Source organism: Stenella coeruleoalba (assembly GCF_951394435.1).
Source record: "Stenella coeruleoalba genome assembly, chromosome: 8".
Classification (NCBI taxonomy): domain Eukaryota; kingdom Metazoa; phylum Chordata; class Mammalia; order Artiodactyla; family Delphinidae; genus Stenella; species Stenella coeruleoalba.
This window is the reverse complement of record NC_137154.1, coordinates 3,322,687-3,348,585: the sequence shown is the minus strand read 5'-3', so window position 1 is coordinate 3,348,585 and position 25,899 is coordinate 3,322,687. Positions and strand designations below refer to the sequence as shown.

The window sequence follows — 25,899 nt, the reverse complement described above, 5'->3', positions numbered from 1 at the left end:
ACTCCTTTGGGAACTTTCTTCCTATTCTGGCTGGAGCCTCCGCCCGGCGCGGGCTGTTTCTGAGCGTTACTCCTCTGTAGGACACTGCGTGGCTCTCGGATGCGTTCTTGTCCTTTCCGAGCTGTGAGGTGTCCCACCCCATCTTTCCATGCTCCCCGAGTGCCTCCTCTCAGGAGACTGTCAGTTGCAGTTCTGTGACGCTGGCCTTGTTCAGACCACCACCTGCTGAGCTCCTGTCCGGAGCCAGGCAGCACTCGATGCAGGGCACGTGTGGTCATCTCTCCAGCGCCCCTGCTCGGTGACCATCGCTCTCCTGCCCCGGCCCCGGGGGCGTCTGCACCTGCCGGGCCATTACCTTGAGGGGCTCGGAGCACCCTCTGCACTGGGTGGTCTAGAGTCGGGCCCCTCCCCCTTCGGAGGAGAGCTCACGTCAGAGAGTCCCGGCCTCTCGGGAGCAGCTGTCCGTGGTGGGGAGCCTGCACCTCTTGTGCGCGCCGCGGTCCGCGAGGAGCCCCGTCTGCCGCATGGTGTGGGGAGCGAGCGTTGTAGGGGGTGTGGTTGCGCGAGGCCACCCGTTAAAGGTCACTTTCTGTCCCCAAAGCTCGACAGGCTCGCAGGACGGCCCCGCGAGCAACCCCAGCAGTAGCAGTAGCAGCCAGGACTCGCTGCACAAAGCCCCCAAGAAGAAGGGCATCAAGTCCTCTATCGGCCGCTTGTTCGGCAAGAAAGAGAAGGGCCGGCCTGGGGCCCTGGGCAAGGAGTCGCTGGGACAAGGTGGGTGGTTTCCAGCCGACCCTTCAGTGTTCGGAGTGAGCAGGGGGCTGCACGCACACCTCTGCGCGCCCCTCCGCCGCCCTGTCGCCACCGCGTGCTTCCTCTCACACGAGCTGGGTGTTCTCCCGGGTCTGTTTCCCCAGTGGGTCCACACACGGCCCAGAGAGCACGGGTAACGTCTGCCTGCCTTGAGCAGCTCAGCGTCTCCCAGGCGTCAGCCTTCCTGCCTCTTGAGCGTTTTCGTGTGCGTGTGTGCGTGTGTGCGCGTGGGCCGTCTGGTCGGAAAGTTCACCTTTAGAATTTTCCTCGCTCTCCCTACAAAAACTCCTCCGCCTGTTCACAGAAACACCTAACTCGGCCGTGTTGGTTTTCTCTCAATATTTCGACCACTCTGCTTCCTCGTAGCTGTTATTTCAGAGACGGAAAACTCATCTCAAGATGCCTTGGGACTCAGCAAGTTGGGAGGACAGGCTGAAAAAAATCGTAAACTTCAAAAAAAGTAAGGTTTTTGTTTTTTGTCGATCTCACTGAACAGTTTTCAGTTGTTCCTGATGCTTAACTAATGTTTATTGATTAAATGTGATATCCAGCTCTGTAGATATACTATCTTCTGAAAGCTTAGCCCAAAGCCTTTATTAAACTGTGCTTCCCGGAGGACTTAGAACACCTGTGAATTCGGGGAGGCCTCACACGTGGGCTCCTAGTCCACTCTAGAGAGTTCTCTGGCGAGGACGTGTCGTGGCCGAGTCGTGCGCAGCCACGGAGCCTTCGTATCTGAATGCGGCTCCTGCACGAGTCAGCTTTGGGGCGTTGGGAAGCTTGGCTTTCCTGTGCTTCAGTTTTCTCATCTGTGAGATGCGAGTCATAGTAGTACATACCCCATGGGGCCTTTACGAGCATTAGCTGTACAGGTACGTCTACGTATACGTCCACGAGGCTCCTTAAGCAGTGCCGGCGCTGGGGCAGACGCGCGTGTGACTGCAGCCACTACGGGGACTTGGCATTTGCGGCTCACGCTAGCCATCAGTCAGGAAGTTGTCACTTACCACGTTGCCCTTTTTTTCCCTCCTCTGGTACATTTTGTATTTTTACCTTAAACAGACTCTCAGTTTTGCAATCTTATTAAATTTTAATTCTGAGTTGTCCTGATTTCTGAAAATAAGCGATAACAGTAGGGATGGTTTTCTGCAAAGGAGCTCGGGCGTTGTGATGCCCCAGGATGAGGCACAGAGGCACATAGCGTGTGCATGTGTCTCTGGGTCCAGAGACGTTTTCTGACCCAGGACGATTTGTGTGTCGGGTGACCACATCCCAAACGAGCGCTAAGTAGATGACCTGGATAGGCGGAGGCTGTCCCAGTGAACTGACAAGTGGGAAATAAGATAGAACGTTTTGTAGTCTCGGGTGAGCACGAACCTGAGACTGGGGAAGGTGGTGATAAGGTGGTAATACTGGCCCTTGAGACGGGGGAAGCTGGGTGGGCTCTGTGATAAATCTGACGATGGGGAAGGTCATCTGGCCACTGTCAGGCACCTTGAGAAACCAACGCTGGTCTGGAATCCGGGGCCTGCAGGCACTGACCCCAGGACCACCCTTGAGCCCACGGGGACCCTCTCCACTAGAGGCCAGTTTGCCTTTAGCCCCTCAAGTTGCCTGTTGATTTTTCTTCTGTGAAACCTGCCTCATTTTAGCTCTCTTCTTAGAAATCACAGTTATCTTGCGTGGCATAGTGTTGATTGCGTTCCGGGGGAAATGCTGTCCATTCGGTCATTGCTCACGGCACCGTAGGAATACTCGGTCTTTGGTTCCCTGGAAGTGGAAAACTGTAGAAACTCAACAGCAAAAGCTGATTTGAGTGTTGCTGTCTTTGAACTGTAGAGAGTGTCGTACCCGAACTCAGGTGACTGCCGTTCGCTTATGGGGACTTAACGTCAGAGCCTTTTGCCCTTCTGGAGTCATGCCAGGACACTTCTGTGCCCTAGATTCTGCTGGGGCGTTTCACTTGACATCTTCCCGCTCAGCTGCTAGAGACCAGGAGGGGTTATGGCTGTGCCGCCAGCCCTCCCACCCTCTGCTCCTGAGCGTTGGTGTTTCACGTAGCGTCAAACGTAGTTTTCCACTGTGTTTTCTCCATTTGCCTTGTAATTCTCAGGAGGAAGCTCGAGTGGTGGGCTGCACGTGGCAGACGTCGCTGGGTGACTTGCCCGGCGTGTGCTGAAGTTCCGTGCGCTGGTGTGTGTGCGTCTGCTAGGCAGGTTCCTCTGGAGCTCGGGTGCTCGGGCTGAACTTCTGACTCTGTGTTACCACGGCCGAGAGTGCGCGAGCAGGGTGTTCTCTGCTCCACCGTCACGCGCGGCAAGTTCTAACATGTACTGACGACCTGGAGAACAACGCAGAGTCCGAAGGTTTTCTGACTACAGTGGGTGATTTTAGTTCTGTCAGTTAACCAGAGATACGATTGGCTTCAGGGAGAATGCTTTACTTATAAATGTGAAAAAAATATTTTAGCTTTCCAGAAAAAGTACTGTTTGAATATAGTTTAACGTTTATGGCATTATCGATGGGAGAATCAAAATACGCTTGTCAGAAATATTTTCTTTTTATCAAGCCCCAATTTATCTCAGAGGTGCTCTTTTAACTGCTGAATTTACACAGCCAGTGCGTCCACTTTTTTAGAGAATTTTCAAAATTTGGTGAAGATGAGACTTTCAGGTTTCATGAAAGCTACATGAGAGAGCGCGGCGGGCACGCTTGGTGCTGGACGTGCTCGGTGGGGCGTGGAGGCTGCAGCTGTCGTGGGAGCCGGCGTCCCTGACCATCGTCGCGGTGGCCTGGGCTCTAGACGGGCTCCCCGTGTGCTCGGTGGGGCGTGGAGGCTGCAGCTGTCGTGGGAGCCGGCGTCCCTGACCATCGTCGCGGTGGCCTGGGCTCTAGACGGGCTCCCCGCGTGCGGGCACTTGCTCAGCGGCGTTTGAACTGGGCCCCGTTAATAAGGACCTGGTGCTGTAAATGCTGTCTTTCCACCTCCCCTTGGTTGACGCTGTCGTGCGCTCACGGGGGAAGCTGAGTCGTGGGGTTTGCTGTGCTGTGGGTCCTGAAACCTTCCGCGTTGCCCGTCGCCAGCTACAGGCTCGGAGCTGCACTGCTTTTGACGGGAAGTGGCACCGCAGTCCTCCTGCCCGGGCCTCTCTCCGGCCCTGCACCGGCCTGCGTGGCTGCGTCGGTGAAGTGGAGCCCGGTGAGCCTTTGTAGGAGGTGCCGGGTGTGCAGAGTGTCAGTGTCAGAGAAATGAGGCCCTGTCTGTTGTCTGGATGATGCCACTCGTATGGTATTTGATCAGCACCTCACACAACCGTCTCGTTAGGAAAGACGGCTTGACCGTGGTGCTTCTGTCCCAATTTAAAACGCATGTTGTCATTCACATATGACATGACCTTTCTCTCATAGGCGTGTCTGTTCCCCATAGAATTCAGCGTATTTCTGAATGTCTTTCTCCTGTGCCTCTGATTCTGAGGTTAGTAAGTGTGCCACAGGAGTCGACTACTAGAGCAGGTATTTAAGAAATCCCGCTTGGGGTCTAGAATTTGATCCTTGACGGGGCAGATCAAGTCCCAGCCGAGTAGCCCCGCACGCGTGGCCCGAGCCGGGTGGGCACAGTGCTGACCTCGTCCCAGCTGGCCCGCAGGGGAGGCAGCCCCCTTGAGCTCGTTTCCCCAGTCCGCTCTGTAAACTGAGGTCAAAGATGAGAGTGAGACAGTGACAGCAGAGAGCGTTGCAGAGGAAGGAAATCAATCCCAGCAGAAACGGAGCGAGTCCTCTGTTTGCTTCTGGACCGTGGCTCGGGGCCGCGGGATCCCGGCAGATGGCATACGCCTCATCCCGCAGGATACTGGCTCGTAGCTCAGCTTCTTCGGAACAGAGCTGGATGCTTTGGGGAGATTTAAGGCATTTGGAGTCCTGTCACCTTAGTGCTCGTGTTTTAGGCTTGGGAGCTAATGACTGGAAGATTTCTTGTTTTCTAGAAGATTGACCTGTGAAGGAATACCTCCTTCCCTTGCAGTTAACTTAGCTGAGGACTAAATGCCTGTCATGTTTATCTTGGTAGCTGTAGTAAAGAAGGAAGAAAAGACGGTTCTGTTGATTATTAGAAAGTGGTCGTGTGAGTGAACGGGCGAGTTGGTAGGCTGTACTTCACATTTATTTATTTCTTTGCTCTTGATATCAGTACTTTTTTTTTTTAAAGAAACACATTTGTTCCTAAGTGAGGGACTGAACAGATTTTATTCTGCCACTCAAGAGTTTCTTAAATACCATTTTTTGTCATCAAGTCTTTCTCTCTTGGCCTTTCGTTACCGATATTCCATTAGCGGAGACCAGGTGTTCTGCTTCTGGCAGAGGACTTAGCGATAGCTTCCCAAATAGTCTCCAGGTAGCTGCTTTCATCCCCTGGTTTCTCAGGCTGTCTATGATGGGGTTCAGTGAGGGAGACAAAACTGTGTGCCGTGGCAGTCCCCAGATCTCGAACAGATAAAATGTCAGCAGTTGGTCGTAAGGCAGCCAGGAGCCCTGTGGTGCGGACGAGCGCGCCGAAGAAAAGCAGCCGCGGGAGCAGGTGGGCCTCCGCCGGGGGGAGCGTGAGCGTTTCCAGTTGAGAAGAACTGGAAACAGGAGAGAGTAGAAACAGAGAATCCCAGGGCACGCGGCATTCCATTCGGAGCAGTCGCGGGTTGTGTCGGCAGCAGGCAGAAGTGGGTTCCTAGATGAAGTGGGAGAGCGGCAGTGATTTGCTCCTGTGCCCCACTGGCGGGAGGGGCAGGAGTGGGGGCCCTGCCGCTGATGCCCGCCTGCGGGTGTGCTTCCCCCAGCGCGGGACGGGCACCTCGGGGAGGAGGGGGCTTGTGCTCCCAGGCCGCGGGCCTCCTCGCCCTCTCGCTGGCTTCCCGCGTCTCTCAGCCGCGTTGTCCTGTCACCGTCACCGTATCCCAGTGTCATCAGGGTGCTGGACCGGAGCTCTAAAATCCCAGAAATACATCCATGGTAGGAAAGGCCTTTTATGAAAGCGAGCGACTCTTGCCTGGAAAAGAGTCAGAACAGTGTGCACCAATCTCCAGGTAATGGGATCAGTGGGCTCTTTTTAACCCTGAATTTCTCGTCTACGGTGAATATCTGTTGCATATTTTAAAAAAATGAAGCCTCTGGCAACGTGCCAAGGATTCAGTGCCTGTTTGGCTCCCTTCAGAGCGCGGGGTTCTGAAAGCCCCCGGCCTGGCAGGTGCTGCGGCGCCGCCTCCTGGCCAGCCTGGCGGTCCGGGGACCACACTCAGGCTGTCCCTGGCTGGCCTGTGCAGGCCTTGTCTGCGGCGCTCAGAGGCTTGTATGGCCCCCGTGAATGTTTACATAAGGTGTAGCTGCTGTCTTTGAGGAGGAGTCGTCTTCAGGGAACAGGAAGTAGCACTCAGTTCAGCGCTGATGGCTGCTCTGCCCGACAGGGCCCTTCTTGCCTCCACGACTCCTTCCAGCGCTGGGGTCCTGTGTCAGGGTGGTCACAGTCTCATGTGGACTCAGCTTTTGTTTTTAATTTACGAATAGCTTTGTTTGTTTTAATTTGAAAAGTTTACTGGGTTTTTTACTCTGCTTGAGCTGTTAAGATACATGTTGTGTTCTCTGGTATAATCATTCCTGGATAATACAGTATTTACTATTCCCAGGAAACCTAAGGTTGACTTCAAGGAACACTTACTTGAAATTTTATGTGAAACACTTTGGGCTTTAATTGTACATAGACGTCACAGTCTTAAGTCTAATGCTGCTTGAATAGAATGAAAAGCCGCTCTGTTTCTTTAGGGAGTTAGTTCCCTGGCGGCGCAGTGCTTAGGACTCCGCGCTGTCACTGCGGTGGCCGGGTTCAGTCCCTGGTCGGGGGACTAAGATCCCCCAAGACGTGCAGCGTGGCCAAAAAAAGAAAAAGAAAGAAAAGACACTAAGTATCTTTAGAAATAAAAGATTCCGTGGGGTGATCTGCAGAAATTATTACAGAAAAATAACTAAGAACGACCTAGGAATTTCGCAGTGACTCAGGGATGTCCAGTCAGGTAAATGGACCTGTCCTTTCCACTCCAGTCCCACCTTCTCTCCTAGACTTTTCATTTTTAAGCTAATTAGTGACTTTCAGAAAGTTTTGTAAGTACGTAACGCAGAGAAGTACAATAAGGTTCATAAAGCTTCTTGTGTTACCTCTTACATAAGTATGTTATCCGTAGACAAAATCATTTTAAAAGATGTTAACATTATGGTTTGGGCATTTTAAAGTCAGGCACACAGAACATCTCTGATCCCATAAAGCAGCGGTCCCCAACCTTATTGGCACCAGGGACCGGTTTCGTGGAAGACAGTTTTTCCGCAGAGTGGGGGGGCCAGGCAGGGGGACGGTTCAGGCAGCAGTGCGAGCGACGGAGGGCAGCAGGTGCAGCTTTGCCTGCTCCCCCGCCGCTCACCTCCTGCCGCGCGGCCGGTTCCTCACAGGCCACGGACCGCCACCGGTCCACATCCCGGGGCTTGGGGAGCCCTGCCATAAGGATCCCAGGACTCCTCGCTGCCTCCTGCCCTGGGCTAGTTGGCATCGCCGTCAGTATCGTAGGCTCACGGCCTGCCTTGTGTGCACTGGTAGAGGTTGTTGGCATTTAAATTTTCTGGATGTGAAGCTTGTGGGTTAAACCAGAGATGACCCGGGAATTCCCTGGTGGTGGTCCAGTGGTTAGGACTCTGCCCTTCCACTGCAGGGGGCCCAGGTTTGATCCTTGATCGGAGAACTGGGATCCCACAAACCGCGCAGCACAGCCAAAAAAATAAATAACCCCCCCCAAAAAAGATGACCCAATATCTTAATTTAGCAAATACCTACTTAGCTAAATAGCAGTGCAGAATAGAAACAGCCAAAATCCAGCCCTTTCCTTGCTCGCTGTATTAGAGCGTCGTTAGTGTTAAAGGTCTGCGTTGTTCTCTGTGTTTTTTGTTGTGAAATGTTGAGCATTTCTGAAGCTCTCTGAGGCAGACTCCTCTGTTCAGACCTAGGTGTGGTTTCCTCTTCCTACGGATTTGTCCTCCTTGTTTAGAAAGGGATGAGTGATTATGTTTGGTGTTGAATATCCTACCTTGGATGTGAAGACTCTGCTGGGTCTTTTAAAGTTGGTAGTAATTCTTTAATCCTGGAAGGAGATGCTTCTGTAGAGAATCCTCGAGGGTCTTTCAGCATCTCATTACTCAGGCGTTCAGTGTGATGTGTTCCAAACTACCCTTCAGTGGACGGTTTAGAAGGTTGAAGGACAACGATGAGATGTGTGGCACCACACTCTGGGGGTTTATAGAGGACGCTTTGCCTGTGTGTAGTGTGGCTCCTGAAGGTCTGAACATCTGTCACCTGTAGGCACGAATTGCTCGAAGAAGCCCGGAGACAAGGCTTACCCTTTGCACAGTGGGACGGGCCAACTGTTGTCGTCTGGCTGGAGGTGCGTATGCCCCTCTCCGAATCCTGGCCGAGTGTGCGAGCCCGTCCGTACGCCACGCATAACCTTCTGGCCCCCGTGTCTCCCGTCTCCAGCTCTGGGTCGGGATGCCGGCCTGGTACGTGGCTGCTTGCCGAGCCAACGTGAAGAGCGGGGCCATCATGTCCGCCCTGTCGGACACGGAGATCCAGCGCGAGATCGGCATCAGCAACCCTCTGCACCGGCTGAAGCTGAGGCTGGCGATTCAGGAGATCATGTCCCTGACAAGTCCGTCAGCCCCTCCTACGTCAAGAACGGTACGTTTCCGTAAAAAGAGTTCATCCCCTATGCGTGTTGCTTCCGCAGTTCTTTAGAAACACATCTAGTGTTCCAGTTTAAAGGTTTAGCATTCAAAGACATGACAACTTTTAATTTGCGGCAATTGGGCTGTTAAAAGATACGTCATTAAATACTTTTACAACAGCTTGGCTACAGTGGCATTGTGATATAGAAATGGGAGTCTTTGAAAACGTAAGAAAGTAACCATCACAAATTTAAATATGAATTTAAAGAAAGTGAAGGAGAAAAAGCTTAGACCCCAGGCTGCATTGTAAGCAGTGGTCCCCTCGTTTGACTTGTTCGGCCTGTTGGCGCTCTCCGTTTCGGGAGCTGTAGACCCTGGGATTTTAAGAGTCCATAAATCTGCAAGTGTACTCCAAGTAGTGTTTCTGCTCATCCAGTTTTGCTCCACGTGGGAAGACCTTGGGAGTCCTTTAAGAGGGCCCTCCTAGTTGAAAAAGTGAAAAACTAACGTAATGAAAACGTGAATGATAATTGGGAGATCAGGACGGGCCAGCCCTTCATTTCTCAAGGGCAGACTCTGTACACCGGCTCAGTTCCCACTCTGCTTTCAGTCTGTCTACTCCGGAGAGAAAAACCAGTGCGGAAGCTAAGCCTCACAGACGTACTTCCTCTGAGTAGCAGGTCGACGCCTGATTCAGGGCTCACGGTTACTTTACACAAAAAGCGTGAAAGCTTTTCTGTTTGCTTGTCTTCCATTGTTTCTCAGTGGGAACGTCGTGGTGATGACAGTAGCCCGTGTCCTCACCTCTTGCACAGGTGTGCGTGGTCTCAGTGTATCTGATCTGCTCTGTGCCCAGGTGTTTCACCAGAGTCGCCTTTTCAGAAATGAAGGTGCTGGGGGTTTTCCCGCAGTTTTTATCAAGTATCTCGGTAAAGGGAGCGTCTTATGAGTTGAGTTTAATGGACGGTGAAGACGAACAGGCCTCCCGTGAGGAACCTGCCCACCATTAGGCGGGGGCACCGCCCACGGGGGCTCGGCCGTCTGGGGCTGCGGGGACGCCCGGCGGTGCCGTCACTGGGACGCTGGCGGCCCCGCGCCCCACCTCTGACAGAGGCCCCGGTCCCCGGCGGGCGCCTGCTCGGAAGCGTCTCCCCAGAGCCCAAAGCCGGACTTCTGTCCTGTTCTTCGTTGTACTTTGACTGGTGAGACCGTCTTAAGTACAATGGCTTAACAGCTCTTTAGATCCCACGTAGCTCAGGTGTCAGCGTGGCACAGGAAGAAGCTCTAGGCTGTCCTCCTTAAGAAGGCGGGGTCCTGCCAGGAGAAGGGCCGAGCGCCCGCCCGTGTCTCGCTGTGGGCATCTCAGACGGGGAGGTGGGTGGGGACGGCCTCTGCCCCACCCGCTCCCCTCCCGTGCCCTGGCTGACCTGGCTGACGTGTCTGCCGCCTTTCCCCTCTGTCACCGCTGCCCTTGCCCTGGATGTGGCCGGTCACGGGGTGCCCCTAGACCACAGGAAATGTCTGGTTAACACACGAGGAGATGGAGACGCTCACGGCCACGCCCCAGACGGTCAGTCCCGCCCCGTGCTCACCCCCCACCCCCACCCCTCCCCGGGCAGCCCCACCTCAGGTTGGCGCCGTTCTTGGCCTTTCTGTGGAAAACAGAAATGTCGTCTTACGTTCGATTGTTCTGGACAAGGATTTCCTTTAGGTAATAGTTAAACGTGTGAAACACGATCCATGTTTCATCCTATTTTATATTCTTTTCAGGAACTTAGAGTTGGTAGACTCGCTCCACGTAGAATAGACTTAATTGCTGTCTTCTTTAGGGGAGCCCTCAGTTCAGCCCTCTGGCCCTAGTTTTCTCCTCTTCCGGGTGTGCTTGCCGTGGGAAGTCCGCTCCTCGCATGAGACGTGGGAATTGTTGGTTTTGCATGAGTTTTGCATGATGCTTTGATTCTCTGACCCTTTTCACCCCGTTAAGCTGCACCTCCCCTGCAAAGTTAATTTGCTTGCATTGCTAAGCTCGCCAATACTAATAGTTATGTTCTTTTGCATCCCTGACCACGTAACATCAGGAAGATGAGGAGGGAAGCTGGGCTCAGGTTGGAGACTTTCTATAACGTATTCTTCACTATATGTACAGCAACAAAAAGAATTGGAGTATGAAAACTTGTAATTTACTTTTCTTGACGTTTTTAACTTCTTGACATAGAATATTGTTAATGGTTTGAAAGCATTAGCCAAAGAAAGCACGGGATTAACGAGTGCGTCTCATGGACAACTTTGAACATGTCTCGCGTGGTGCCCTGGTAGTTAGTTCTCACTCACGTAAATTACTTTGTTAGACACGTGGTCCTTCCTACAAAGCCCTGTTGGCTTTGGCAGCTCCTGAGATGATGTATTTCAGTCCCTGGTGGGGGTAGCGTTAGTTACAAGACCTACTGAGGAGGAAATCCTGTTCTAATAAATTTCCAACACAAGGGTTGCCGTAGAGCCTCTACCTCTGTCGGCATTTGCTACATTGTGTCCTAATACAGTGTTGTTCCAAAGGCTTTCTTACTGGTGGGATTCTCAGAAATTGAGCCCATTCTCGCTTACCGTGCGTGTGGAATTGTTAGGTCCCCAGTTCAGCTCGAGAAAAGCCCTGTCACAGCTGTTTTGCAGCTTTACTTTGAGACCTGTTGATTAAAAACAGTGATTTCCCCACGTGTGATCCCACGACATTGCCCTGTGACTCACGACAAGTCGAAGCCTGCCGGCTGCGGCTGGAGTTTCCCTGAGGCGCTCACTAGTGGCACCTGTTCACGGACCTTGAGAGGATAACTGTTTAACCGAAAAGTCAAAGGAATTTGAAATCAGAATTTTCCTGATCACAGGTTGTTGGTTGAAACACCTGCTTCCCTCTGTTTGTACTCCTGAAATAAAGCCAATTCTATCACTTTTTAACAGAAGAGGAAACGCTCTAATATGATGCTGTGAGCCCCCCCACCGTGTAGGTACTCTGTGCCACTACTCCAGGTGAACATCCTCATTAATTTTTTAACCTGGTCACTAATGAGCATCAGTGAACTTGAAAGAGTGCATTTCATAATTACTTAAACATCAGTATATTTTACACTAAGAAGCAGAACTTGGTGAGCACTTGAATATAAAATTCCCTGCGTCATGGGGCACGAAGTGTAAATTAAATAAGCTGGACGTTTGCTTTTCACAACGGAAGTAGAAACAAGGATGAGCCCTGCCGATGACACCAGAATTGCCAACGTTGAGTCCTCAGCGTAAGCAAGGACCATTTTCACTCCACCCCTCTCCTAGAGGAGAGGAAAGCAAAGAGGCTTCCTGGTGTCCGTGAAGCTGCCAGGGGCAGATGGCGTACAGTGCGTATTCCCTGTGGTATTAGCACAGTGACCAGCTCCTAACCCAAGGGGAAGTTTGAGATTCCCTTGGGCACTCAGCGGAAGAAGACATCAAGGTGTTGTCAAAGCCTTGGATGCCTTCCTTTAGCAAGTAGCATCACCCAGCTGTCCGCGCGAGACTACACTGCCCACTGGTGGTACAGGATCGAGCAGGACAGCCGCATCCGTGCCATCACTCTCACCTTGTACAGAGTTCAGAAAACTGATTTGTATTTGTGGTCATTTCAGTGATGGAAAGATAGACCCTGTAGAGTCTCTTGTATCCCAGATGTTCTCTGACCATGAGAGAGCCCCATTGTGTGCTTTCTTTCAGAGGCTGTGATGACAGCCTAGGAGGTGTGGGTCTCCCTTGGATTGAGCCTGATTTTCCCAGAAACCTATATGATCGACCATTTAGGTGTGACTAGAGTACCTAAGGAGTAAACAAAGATACAGAAGCTTCTGCTTCCGTGGAATTCTCTGTTTAGAAATGTCTTTGCATCTTGTTTCTCTTTAAGAACACATAATCCGCAAGCAAGGAAATAATACCAGGTATTCACGCTGTAAGTGTCAGGCTATGAGAGATATTCATGCTGCAAGTGTCAGGCTATGAGAGATATTCATGCTGTAGGTGTCAGGCTATGAGAGATATTCACGCTGTAGGTGTCAGGCTATGAGAGATATTCATGCTGTAAGTATCAGGCTATGAGAGATATTCATGCTGTAGGTGTCAGGCTATGAGAGATATTCACGCTGTAGGTGTCAGGCTATCAGAGATATTCATGCTGTAGGTGTCAGGCTATGAGAGATATTCACGCTGTAGGTGTCAGGCTATGAGAGATATTCATGCTGTAAGTGTCAGGCTATGAGAGAGATTCACGCTGCAAGTGTCAGGCTATGAGAGATATTCATGCTGTAAGTGTCAGGCTTGAGATGAGAGTTGGGTTTGAAAGAGTGAAGAAACGTGATATTGTGATGATGTCCCAAAAGTGTTTGATGTTTATCTCCACTCATGACTATTTATAGAATTTTTTTTTTCTATTAGAAACATTTTTTTTTCCTATTAGAATTTGAGTGTTCTTGCTGGAGTCTGAATCATTCCTTCCAGCTTTGTTGGTATTAATAATAGATTAGAGGGCTTCCCTGGTGGCGCAGTGGTAGAGAGTCCGCCTGCCGATGCAGGGGACACGGATTCGTGCCCCGGTCCGGGAAGATCCCACATGCCGCGGAGCGGCTGGGCCCGTGAGCCATGGCCGCTGAGCCTGCGCGTCCGGAGCCTGTGCTCCGCGACGTGAGAGGCCACAACAGTGAGAGGCCCGCGTACCGCAAAAAAAAAAAAAAAAAAGAAAGAAAATAGATTAGAGGCCATATTTTTGAGACAGACCATGGTGGTAGTCGAGAGATACTATTTCCAAGGATTGCATAATGTACAGAATTCCTCTGAATATACCTTAGTCTTCTTGGACTGCAGAACATCAAGTACCTGTCTTTGGTGTGTGTGTATGTACATATGATGTGTTTATTTTTCATTGTGCAGACCTTGCACATATTCTGTTAGATTTATCCCTGAGGATTTCATGGGTTTTGATGATGTTATAATAAGTGGTATTTTTAAAAATTTCAATTTCCAGTTTATTTCTAGTATTTACAAGTATTGTGCATTTTTATATGTTGACCTTGTATCCTGCAACTTTGCTAATAAACTCATTTTTATTCTTGTAACTGTTTTGCGGATTCATTTTCCACATTAATAACCAGGTCATCTGCAAATACCGTTTTATTGCTTTTCCAGTTCATATGATTTTGGTTTCATTTTTCTTGTCTTATTACAGTGACTAGGAGTTCCGATACAGTGTTGAATAAAAGTTGCGAGAGCAGACATCCTTGCTTTGTTCCTGACCTTAGGGAGAATGCATTGCGTGTTGTCAGCTCTCCGTTTTTTGTAAATGCTCTGTATGTGAGGTTGAGGCAGTTTCCTTCCATTCCTAGATTGCTGAGGTTTCCGTATATACATGATGAATATCGTCAGCTGCCTTTTCTTTGTCTTTCGAGATGATATTATGGTTTTTCTTTTCAGTTCATCGATACAGTGAATTTCATTGGTTTTTCAAACATTGACCCAACCTTACATTCTTGGGATAAGCCCTACTTGTCACGATATCCTGTTCGTTTAATTGATTATTGATCTCCTGATACTTCGTTAAGGAATTCTGCATCTGTGTCTCTGAGGGATATTGGTTTGCAGTTTTCTTATTATATGTTTCTCTGGTTTAGGTATCAAGATGATTCCGGCCTCGTAGAATGAGTTAGGCGGTTTTTTTCCTTCACTATTTTGGAATAGTTTGTGTAGAATTGGTATTTTTTTCATAAATGCTTGATCGGATTCACTAGTGAAGCCATTTAGGGTAGAGATTTTATGTGTGTGCATGTATGGGTGGGTAGGAAGGTTTGTAACTATAAATTTGAGTTTTAATAGATTCGGGTTATCTGTTTCTTACTGAGTGGCTTTCATAAATTGTGTCTTTCTAGAAATTAGACTACTTTATGTAAGTTGCTTAAAGTTGTTCACAGTTTACCCTTGTTGCTATCCTTTCAATGTCTATAGGATCTGTACTGATGTCCCCTCTTTCATTCTTGACATTGGTGGTTTATGTCTTCTCTTTTTTCTTGATCACTCTGGTTAGTCAATTTTATTGATATCTATGAAGAAATTGATTTTAGTTTCATTGTTTTATTTTCTGTTTTTTTGGTTTCCATTTCATTGATTTCTGCTCCTTTGTTTTCTTCTTTCTGCTTCATTGATTCCTAATTTAATTCTGTTGAGGTCAGAGAACATACTTTGTATGATTTCAGTCACTTTGAGTATGCTGAGACTCGTCTGCCTTGAAGAGTGTTCCATATCCCCTTGAAAAGAACGTATCGTGCTGTTGGATGGAGTGTTACATAAAATGTCAGTTAGGTTAGGTTGGTTGATAGCGTTATTTAAGGCTTCTCTATCCTTACTGGGGTTGGTTGGTTGTCTGTTTTGGCTTCCTCCTTCAATCAGTTACTGAATAATTGAGAGAGGAGGGTTGAGGTCTCTGACTAATTGTGCGTTTGTCTCTTTCTCCTTTCAGCCTGTCAGTTACTGCTTTGCTTATCGGTTCTTTTAAAACTATTTTTTAATTCAGTGGACTGACTTGGAAATTAACAGATGTTTTGTTAAGGAGATTTGGAAAACAAAGTGTTAAAAATACAATTAAAGACAGCCAGAGATATTGTTAATGAGTAGAGTTAGATGGATCCTTCAAACTTGTTCATGAGTCGTGATTATTATGTATAAAAGCTATTTCAGAAAAGTAATGTGTAGTCAGTTATGATTTTATTGTGGTTGTTAAATACGTTAAATTTATACACACAAGAGAGTCATAGAGTTTTAATGGCATAATTCCTTTTGTATAAAATTTTGCCAGCAAATTTATAAGGTAGTAAATAAGAGATCAAGTTATTTTGAAATTATAAGCAATCACGTTGTCGTTAGCTTATCAGCCTTTGAGAATATGTAACAGATTAAAAATCCAGTTTAAAGATGCTATAAACGGTCCTTGTGGCTGCTTTCATGGGCTTTTTCCTGAGCTGATCGTCCCTGATTATTGAAAGCAGACACTGGCGTACGGGGACATGAACCACGAGTGGATCGGCAACGAGTGGCTGCCCAGCCTGGGCCTCCCGCAGTACCGCAGCTACTTCATGGAGTGCCTCGTGGACGCGCGGATGCTCGACCACTTGACCAAGAAAGACCTTCGCGGGCAGCTGAAAATGGTCGATAGTTTTCACAGGTTAGTCGCCGTAAGTAGTTCTTGCTAATTGGCTGGGAGACGTTTGACTGTTGCCCGGTGTAAATTTTTTCTTTTTTTTTCTTTTTCTCTTGGAAATAGAAACAGTTTCCAGTGTGGAATTATGTGCCTGCGAAGGTTAAATTATGACCGGAAAGAACTGGAAAGAAAAAGAGAAGAAAGCCAGAATGAACTGAAAGGTTAGTACAGTCGTGTTTCTTGCTTCCCAGTGTACTAGCAGCCTCAGTGATTTCCTGTTCTAAAGAAAAAAATCAGGAAATGCTTTAAGTGGAGAAAACGTGTCTGGCATCGTTACAGAGGAGGGAGTGTTTTTAAGATCCTCCTCTGTGGCCAGAGCACTTGTGCCTGTGTCCTGTGCTCAGTCTATAGGTTAAGTGTCTCAAGGTAAACATTTTTCCCATGACTCTAGAGATTTCCTGTTACTATGACACGTGTCCTGTTTCACTCAGAAATGCTGCTACACACTGTAGATCATTCCAGAGCCGAAAAGAACAAGACCTGCTGTTCACTCATTTGATTTAAGTGTGAAAAACGCTGCTCTGGCCGTCTGTCAAAGGACTTGAGGAGTGCAGAGGAGAGCAGCGCGTGGCTCTCCTCCCAGGCTGGGGCGAGCGGGCCTTGAAGGTGCAGTGGGAGCCGCTTAGCCAGGGAGGAGGGCAGAGGCATTTCAGCTAGAAGGCGGGTGCGGAGGCCTGGGAGGACATGGGCTGTCCCACTGGGAGATGTCAGATGCTTGTCTCCGAGGGGGAGCGTCTCACTCTGTGCGCCTCTCAGTGATCAGGTAGTGATTAAGCTCGATGCAAAACCTCCCAGCATTTTCAGAAATAAATCTAATAATATTAAGAGTAATAGTAATAGTAAGACTTAGGGAACGAGTCCAGGCACTTTCAAAGGTCACTTTATTTAATCCTCGCCACAGCACTGTGAGCGTCAGTGCTGTTTCCATCCCCAGCTTTTACTAAGAAGGAAACTAAAGGTAAATACGGTTGGGGAGACGCGGCCCGTGTGAAGGATGGTTGAGTCGTGATTGAGTTGATGTGAATCATGAGAAAAGGCAGAAGCCAACATCTATATATTCTATACCTTTATCCAGAAAAGGGCGTTGGAAATGAAATCTGTGAATCTGTTTCACTTGTTTTCTCTATGGTTTAAATGGTTTAAATCTCCTTACGGTGGATGGGAGCTGCCTTTGAAAGTAATCGGTGATCACCTGCGGCTCTGTGTCGCCCTCCGTCACCTGCGGCTCTGTGTAGCCCTCCGTCACCTGCGGCTCTGTGTCGCCCTCCGTCACCTGCGGCTCTGTGTCGCCCTCCGTCACCTGCGGCTCTGTGTAGCCCTCCGTCACCTGCGGCTCTGTGTCGCCCTCCGTCACCTGCGGCTCTGTGTCGCCCTCCGTCGCCTGCGGCTCTGTGTAGCCCTCCGTCGCCTGCGGCTCTGTGTCGCCCTCTGTCGCCTGCGGCTCTGTGTCGCCCTCCGTCGCCTGCGGCTCTGTGTCGCTCTCCGTCACCTGCGGCTCTGTGTAGCCCTCCGTCACCTGCGGCTCTGTGTCGCCCTCCGTCACCTGCGGCTCTGTGTCGCTCTCTACTAGCACAGACTTAATCATTTATGACTTGGCTTAACATGAAATCTTCCCCCCAAATCTCTAATATGCTGGAGAAGATCTTTAAGTTTCTCTCTTTTTAACAAAAGAGAGACAACAAAAATGGCTTCAAGAAAAAAGGCTTCACAATTATAAGCGAGAGGTTGATGCTGAATTGAGCAGGGTGTCCAGATACGGCGCCAGCTCCTCCTTGGGACGGGAAGAAAGTGTATCAGAAGACTCTCGAGTCTGTATCTGAAACGTGTTCGTACCTGGTGGGCGTTCACATCCTTGTGTGTCCTTTTATTTCTGATCCCTGGATCCTCGTTTTCTGTTCTCTAGAAACTAAGTGTACGTAATAACTTCATTCCTCTTGGGTTCACTTGAAGAATGAGTTCTAATGGGACAGTCTCCATTGGAGTGGGGAAGGGCCAAGCCACCAGCGTCTCAGTGCAGGAGGGGCTGGCTGCCCGCCTAACGGCGTCTCCCAGCTTCTGTCAGGAGCTGAAGGGTCAGTTTCGCGGCAGGGATCTTTCCGCCGTGCCTGCAGGGTGTACGTGATGAACACAGCTTTCTGAGGCCACTTTAAAAAGTGTTTTTATTCATCTGCAGATGTGCTTGTTTGGAGCAACGATCGAGTGATTCGCTGGATCCTCTCCATCGGTCTCAAGGAATACGCAAACAACCTCGTAGAGAGCGGTGTGCACGGCGCCCTCCTGGCCTTAGACGAAACCTTTGACTTCAACGCGCTGGCCCTCTTGTTACAGATCCCCACGCAGAACACACAGGTACAGCCCAGATGCCGGGCCTTCACTGGGGCGCAGTGTGTGGTCCGTTCTCCCCATGCAGACATGTTGCTGCCTATCTGAATGGAGACCAAACTTAACAACATCTCAGACCACTAGTAATCTCATTCCATACCAAATCCGTCATATAATAGTTCAAAATCTGTAATGCTTCATTCCGCAGTATTTTTGCCTATTGACTTTTCATTTTCCGTTGGAAGCATGAGAGTCTTACAGTAAACACAATAAGGGGAACTTTCATTCAAGTCAGTACTCTGGTAAGAGTGACGTGTATCGAGATTTAGTTCTTCCATGGAAAGAGAAATACTTTGTGTGTCAGATGAAGGTTTTATTAATTTTGTTTCTATGTGTAATTGCAATTCTTGTTGACTCGTGGGCTCATTTGAGAATGAGGACATTTTTTTATTCTTCTACGGAAGATTGTATATCTTTTGCCAGTACCCCGATCTTCCCACCAGCACCAACCCACAGAGCACACTTTTGTATATAATTTCCAAGAGGTCATGGATCCCTCTCCCCAAAAGGCCATCCACGGACTCCATGTTAAACCCCTGATGTAAAATACTGTCAGAGTTTGAGTTTCTTTGTTTTGTTTTGTTTTTAAAGTCTTGGTTTAAAAAGCAGTCCAGAAATGCTGATATTCAAATGAGATTGTTGAAAGCTGTAGGGTGGTGTTGTTTTATGATTTCAGGCTCGTGCTGTCTTGGAAAGAGAGTTTAACAACCTTTTGGTCATGGGGACTGACAGAAGGTTCGATGAAGTAAGTTTTCAGCTTAATTTACATTAATGCAACTTTAAAAGTCATTATCTTATCATACTTGTATGAACCATGTAGTCAGGGTATTTCTTCTAAATGTGGAGACAATTTTACTTTACAAGTTAAGCTTTGCTCTTAAAAATTTATTAACAAATGAGCTATTAAAAAATTAATATCTTTGGACTTCCCTGGTGGCACAGTGGTTAAGAATCCGCCTGCCAATGCAGGGGACACGGGTTCGAGCCCTGGTCCGGGAAGGTCCCACATGCCGCGGAGCAGCTAAGCCCGTGCGCCACAACTACTGAGCCTGCGCTCTAGAGCCCGCGAGCCACAACTACTGAAGCCTGTGCGCCTAGAACCCGTGCTCCACGACAAAAGAAGCCCCCTCGGTGAGAAGCCCGCGCACCACAACGAAGAGTAGCCCCTGCGCACCGCAACTAGGGAAAGCCCGTGGGCAGCAGCAAAGACCCAGCATAGCCAAAAATAAATAAATAAAATTAATTTTTAAAAAATGAATGGCTTCAGTAAGATAGGGGTTTGTATTTTTTTTTAATTTTCGCTATTTAACTTTTGCTACCCCTCAAAGGTATTTTTTTATATCGTGAAACACTGGTTTCAGCTTAGGAATGGGGTCTAAGTTGTGTTTTGGGGACCAGCTGGATGTCTTACCCTAATCCAGAGCCCCTGTGCTTTGGGGGACTGTTTCATAAGTATATTGGAAAGCACAAAATATTAATTTCCCCTTACACAAAACCATGACTCATTTATTCCCACACTTATCGTTATTCTCTTCATCGGACATTAAGGAAACTTGAGTTTGACAAAGAGAGTAGAAGGGCACCTAAAGCAGCATTTGCTGGCTCTGTCCCAGCAGGAGACAGAATTGTTTACAGCTCGAAAACTGTTTTTAAAGACAAATAAAGACATGTTATATTATATAGCAAGAAGGTGATTCCTTCAAGATAAGAAGTGAAGCCTGGTAATTGTCAGGAGGAACGTACACCCGGGCGGCCCAGGCAGTCCTGGTTGATGCTCGGTTAGGGTCCCAGCATCAGTGGTACCGGGCCCCCGGCCACTCTCCACAGTTCCCAGCTAATCATATGGTTGTCACGAACGGGGTGAGATAAAGATGCGGTAACAAGCTCAGTCATTTTAAAGGGCTGGTAACTTTATGTTTTTGTCCTTTATTTTTAAATCTGTCTTGTTTTCTGTCCTTTAATTCACCAGGATGATGATAAAAGCTTTAGGAGAGCACCTTCTTGGAGAAAAAAATTTAGACCAAAGGATGTTCGTGGCTTAGCTGCTGGGTCAGCAGAGACTCTCCCCGCAAATTTCCGGGTCCCGTCCTCTCTGTCCTCGCCCTCTGTGCAGCCAAAGAAGATGCAGCTGGACGGTAGGTGATGCAGTGCTGCCCCAGCCGTTGGTAGGCAGCTTGAGCAGCTCCGGGACTGGAACGTTAATAATGATCTAGAATGGCCTACTTAGTATGTGACAAGGCACTTGAGTACTGTTGCATGCCCAGGTGTAAATGTTGAAAATTCATCCTAACATCTGTTTATAGAAGTTTAACAGTAATAGAGTCTTACTTCTTAAGTTCTTGTCTGGTTGAATATTAGCATGCTCTTCTAACTAATAAGACTAAGAATCGTGTGTGTTCTCAGAGCGCTAGATCGACACCCACGCTCGTCAGGATGTGCGTGCGGCAGGCAGCGCTCAGGAGCTGCTTCATAAAATAGCACATAGTCGTTTTCAGACCCCACCAGCTCCCCCGCGACTTCTCTTCACGCTAGAACGGTGACTGAGTCCATTTGAAATAACCTCCACCTTCCTGTCCTCCCTCCGTCCTCACTGTTATTTGTCCCTTGCACGCTGTAGAAGGCCGGGGAGAAGGAAGAAGGTGAGGTTGAGAGAAGTCATCACCCGAGCATGGCTGGGCCCATAGTCATTTCACACCCAGCTCTGCTCTTCCCTTTGACAACCGCTCTGCCAGAGAGCACCGCTAGTTAAGGGTGGGCCCTCAGCGCTGCTATGTCCCCACTCGGCAGCAAAATCAAGACGGACGGCCTGGGTCTGAGTCTGGCCCTGCGGCCTAGGAGGCGCCTTGAGCACCGCTCCTCAGTTTCCCATCTGGGAAAGGGTCGTCTTGGGGCACCCTCCTCCCCGGCTGCCCGTGCCGGTTACACAAGTGATTCACAGAGCGGGTCGCGGCTCAGGAAAGCGCCTGGCACGTCCTCAGTCCCGTGAGGGCGGAGCCCTTAGGGCCGCTGCGGCGCTGCTGTTACTCAGGCCGTCCCCACGCCTGCCGTGGCCGGGCTGCAGGAGAGCGAGGGGTTTTCGAAGTGTGCTGACGGGGTTTGCAGTTTTCTCCTGTTATCAGCCCTTCCCATGCGTAGGTTTGTAAGTTTTGCTCTCACTTGCCTGTATGAAAATCAGAGCAAAGTACATTTAGGGAAGCCTTTGCTAACTAAGCTGGACCCTTTAGTGAGGGCGGTTTACAGATTTGGGTTTTTTTTGGGTTTTTTTTTTGTTTTTTTGCGATACACGGGCCTCTCACTGCTGCGGCCTCTCCCGTTGCGGAGCACAGGCTCCGGACACGCAGGCTCAGCGGCCACGGCTCACGGGCCCAGCCGCTGCGCGGCATGTGGGATCTTCCTGGACCGGGGCACGAACCCGCGTCCCCCTGCATCGGCAGGCGGACCCTCAACCACTGCGCCACCAGCGAGGCCCCATTTTTACAGATTTTAACCGTAGCTTGGCCTTCAATTTATTGGATAGTCTAAGTGAGTGCTTTCTTATTTTCCTCACTGCTTCATTTCCATTCTCGTTATAAATCGCATTTCGCTGTTAAATGCTCACAGTGATGTTAACATTAGAGTTTTGATAAATTAAAAATACTCCTAGAAAGAGGCGTAGGCAGTATATTATATGGGAGATGACTTTTTACCCTTGTGTGATAAGGAAGGCATAAACTATTAAAATGGGTTGTTTTCATGGCTTTTGAAGGCAAAAAGTGCAGCAGGTCCCTGGGGTTCTTAGGATCAGAAGGATTTAGAAAGATGCTGTGCGGGACTTCCCCAGTGGCCCAGTGGTTAAGGCGCCACGCTTCCAGTGCAGGGGGCGCGGGTTCGATCCCTGGTCGGGAACTAAGCCTGTGTGCCACGTGGTGTGGCCAAATATAAATAAATAAAGTAAAATAAAATGTCCAAATCAATGGCTTTAAAAACAAAAAGATCTGCTCCGATCAGCAGCGCCAGCCGTCTTAAGCCCTTTCTGGAACCGCGGCCAAATATTGGTCAAATGTGTTCTGGGTGGACCTGTGGGGAAACGAAAAATGTTGAATTGGGAGCAGCGGATTAATGCTAGGGGTTATGGAAATTTCTTACTCAGTTTAAAGCGGGGTGAGGGCTTACCTATTGGGCCCCGCAGCCTGTTTCTTGACAAGAAAAAAATCGTCAGTGGTGACATCCTTTCGGGTGGAAGCTGACACTGGGCTTCTTCCGCTTTGTTAGCTACATCCCCGTCCTCTGCCCTCTGCCCTCTGTCGAAGCCGCTGCGGAAGGCTCCCAGGGGAGAGAGAGCAGGCGGGTCCCCCTGGGGCAACAGAGCGCGGGGCCTCCGGGCCATCGGTGCTGGGCTTCAGTCCCCTTGGCGGGGCCCGTCACGTGGCCGCTGTCACTGTTGCCCGACTACCGTCCTCGCGGATACAGCGAAAGAGAAGTCCAGGCGCTCTCTGAATCTAGAGGGTTTAAGGAGGGACCACGTGGTCACGCTGAGTAGTCGTCACCCACCGTGCAGGCGTTTCTCTGTCATCTGACTGCGGCTGCTGCCGTAGTGTGACCTCCCTGTGCCCCCCAGGGTGGCGGAGGTGAAGGGAACCCTCACGTGGTGGCCCTTAGGCTCCCTTTCTCTGGCTCGTCCGCCCCTCCCCCTCTGGTGGTTTCCCCCAGAGCCCTCAGGAGGCGGCCGCTGTGGATGTGCGTGCGTGTCCGTCCTTGTGCCCCCGTGTGGCGTCCCACCACTAACCGCACGGTGTTTGCACGCTTCCTCCCTCCCGTGCTTGTCGGACCAGGCAGCGTGGCGGGAGCGCAGAGGCTGGACTCCGCTGCAGTCAGGACTTACTCCTGCTGAGCCAACGCCGGTGAGTACAGGGCGGCCCTGGCCCCGGCCCGCAGGTGCGGGGAGGCCACGCCCTGGCGCCGGAGCGTCCGGGGGGATGGGGCGGCAGGAGAGCGGAAGGTGACCTCGGCGCTTAGCTGCCGCCGGGAGTGGTCAGTGCACGGCCCGGGTCTCCGTCGCGTTGCCCTGCGTGGTGGTGTCGCTCCCGCGTCAGCGGTGCTGCAGCCCCGTGTCTTGCGTGCACATTCTCGAAGGGAACAAGCCCCAAAGCATCAGGGTTCACGAGGCTGCACCGCCGTGTGCCTCTCAGTCCAGAGGCCCGTCTTTAAAACGAAACTGCGCTGGCATCTCGGGGTCGGCCGCGCTGAGGGGCCACCCTTGCTGTGCAGGTGGTGCTGTGGGTGGGTGTGGGCCCGGGAGCCCAGCCTTCCCCTCGCTGCTCTCAGGGTTCTGTTGTCACGTCTCAGCTGGAATGCATGATTGGTTTTCTTATTAGTAGCTTTTAGATGTGTGTCAAAAGAAAGTCAGTCAAGGAATTCTCTCCGTGATCCGCTTGGTCCTTGATACTTACCTACGTTCTAAAAGCAGCCAAAGCACAGAACGCAGGGCTTGGGGACGGTCGTGGAGGGGTAGGAGCTCGGGCACTTGAAGCTGTCTCGAGACTGACTCGTTTGCTTTTACTTTATTTTCCAGTTTACCCACACTACTTCTACAGATGATTGTGCAGCATTTTGAATCCAGCGAAGACTACATTTTGAGCTCAACGGAATCTTTAATCTGTTAATACTTGTTATATGGACCCTAAGATATTTTATTACAGAGTTTTTAATTAGTGAAAAATTCATGAATACCATAGAGAAAATATTTTAGAATTTAATGTTTCTTATATTTATGTAAACTTATGACTTCATTTATATAGTTACTTACTTTTTCATGTATATCCAGGCTATAAATATCCTTTCAGATCAATTCATGTTCTTATATCTGATTTTAGTCTTTCAAAGGAATGTACTGTAATGCTTGTATGTATAAATCCTATGAACAAATATAGGGCTTTTGTAAATTATGCATTTATTGTAATTATTCTTGTTTAATTTTTTAATGATAAACCATGACAGAGCAAAGGATTTTACCGCGTTTGTAAAATCATGACACAGTGTGCATTACCCTTTACAAAATGTAACCTAGCCCTACAACAATCATTTTGAAAGAAGCCAACTTACTTTCAAGCAATTGTTGTTGTATTTTAATGACTGACCTTAGCTATCCTTTTTCTAGCAAGAAATGCTTTACTCTGTAGCGTGAAGAGATTAAAAATACGGGGTGTTAAAGAGCAGCTTCTAATCAAATTTGGACTGAAGGGATCATTAGAACGCTCTGAAAATCCCTTCGGACCGGTGGTGAGCTCTCCCGTAGCCTGGCCTCTGTGGATCCGGACACCTCGTCTTGGGTGGCTGGCAGAAGCCGCGAGCTGGGGGAAGAGCGACTCCGGTGGGGGGGGTGGGGCCTGGGCCCCCGCGGCCCGCCGCGCCCGCCCCCTTCCCCGCCCCCTTCCCCGCCCCCCTCCTGGGAAGCCGGGTCAAGGGCGCCGACTCTTAGAGGACCAATCACGAAGCACTGCACTCGCTGAGGAGACACTGGCGCACGCGGAAGGTGAAGGCACTGAGATGCTGAGAATGATGTAGTGCGGCTCTAATCAAGGCCTTATTTTTCTGATGTAAATCATCCTTTTACATTTGTCTGTAAACATGTTTAAAGAATGGACGTAGCCGTACATTTTTAGATTTTGACGATATAGCCATTTTGGATTGCATAAGTAGCAAATGTAACTTCTACTTTTTAGTGGCATATTAAAAAGCCAGCAGGAGACGTGTTCAGATCGTGGCGCATTAGCTATTACGCAGCTGCTGTACCGGCGGACAGAGATGGCGTGGCTTTTTACCTTCGGGCTCTGCCTTTACTTTACTTGTACAGTTCGCTGTTACCGTTCTGTTTTTCTATTCATCTTTTGTGAACTTCCCGATTATGTAACAAAGTATGTACAGTCTACTTTTGAACTATTTTTATCACAGTATTATTTATTGCTTTCTTTCAATAAAGTACTGAAGCAGAATTTTCCACTGCCAATACAGAGTACGAGGGTAAGCTGTGCTCCTGCTGAGAACTGACCGCAGCTGTTGCGTCTCCCGCTCCAGGCCGACTGATTGGAGCCGGTGTCGTCATATGGAAATTCTGTTGTAGGAATGGACGGACAGACTGAAAAGGCTGGACGATGGGAGTGTAGGGTCAGGTGTCCTCCAGAGGGGGACCAGGTGTTCGTGCCCTCGGTTCTGGAGGCCAGAGGCGCCCTCTCATCAGTACCTACGGGGAGCCGGGCCCTGGAAGCCTCTGCTGTCACAGGCACCGGGCCGATTGTCGGCAGCAGCGTGGCGCTGTGTGGGCTCACCTGTGGAGTCCAGGGATGGGGCGGCCGAGGGCAACCCAGACCTGGACCCGAAGGAGGACACCCGGGGCTGTGCGTGTGCTCGCGTGCAGGTGTGTGGGTGTGGGTGCTTTTTAATGTTTTTTTTAGTCAGCAAATTTTATTCACATATTCCATAGAAACAGGAATGTAGCAAGGGAGTTAGGGAAGTATGAAAAAAGATGTTTAACGCAGAATCGTAATCACAGCTCTGGGTACATCTGGAAGCAGGCTCTCCCCCCGCATCAGGCTCCCCCCGCATCAGGCACGGCAGCCACACCTGTCCGATGCCCCTGTGCCGCCACAGCCCTGGGCGCGCTCAGGGCAGCCGGAACAGCAGCTCTTGCAGGAGGTGCGTTCTTAGGAGCCACTGGTGGGGCAGCAGCA

General features: G+C 49.7%; 1 protein-coding gene across 3 annotated transcripts in view; it reads left to right on the top strand.

Annotated features, from left to right (window-relative positions):
• The window catches only part of PPFIA1 (PTPRF interacting protein alpha 1), an 87,974-nt gene extending 62,738 nt beyond the window's left edge, over window positions 1-25,236 (top strand). For 2 of the 3 annotated variants that reach the window (XM_079928370.1, XM_079928368.1), the window contains 11 exons: window positions 602-774; window positions 1,180-1,273; window positions 8,198-8,279; window positions 8,372-8,572; window positions 15,600-15,775; window positions 15,875-15,972; window positions 17,985-18,160; window positions 18,870-18,938; window positions 20,163-20,328; window positions 23,005-23,073; window positions 23,745-25,236. In XM_079928370.1, the coding sequence (XP_079784496.1) occupies window positions 602-774; window positions 1,180-1,273; window positions 8,198-8,279; window positions 8,372-8,572; window positions 15,600-15,775; window positions 15,875-15,972; window positions 17,985-18,160; window positions 18,870-18,938; window positions 20,163-20,328; window positions 23,005-23,063 (1,294 nt within the window). In that variant the 3' untranslated portion in view covers window positions 23,064-23,073; window positions 23,745-25,236. The remainder of the gene's footprint in view (window positions 1-601; window positions 775-1,179; window positions 1,274-8,197; window positions 8,280-8,371; window positions 8,573-15,599; window positions 15,776-15,874; window positions 15,973-17,984; window positions 18,161-18,869; window positions 18,939-20,162; window positions 20,329-23,004; window positions 23,074-23,744) is intronic. The other variant, XM_079928369.1, reaches the window with a different exon arrangement.
• The last annotated feature ends 663 nt before the right edge of the window (window positions 25,237-25,899 follow it).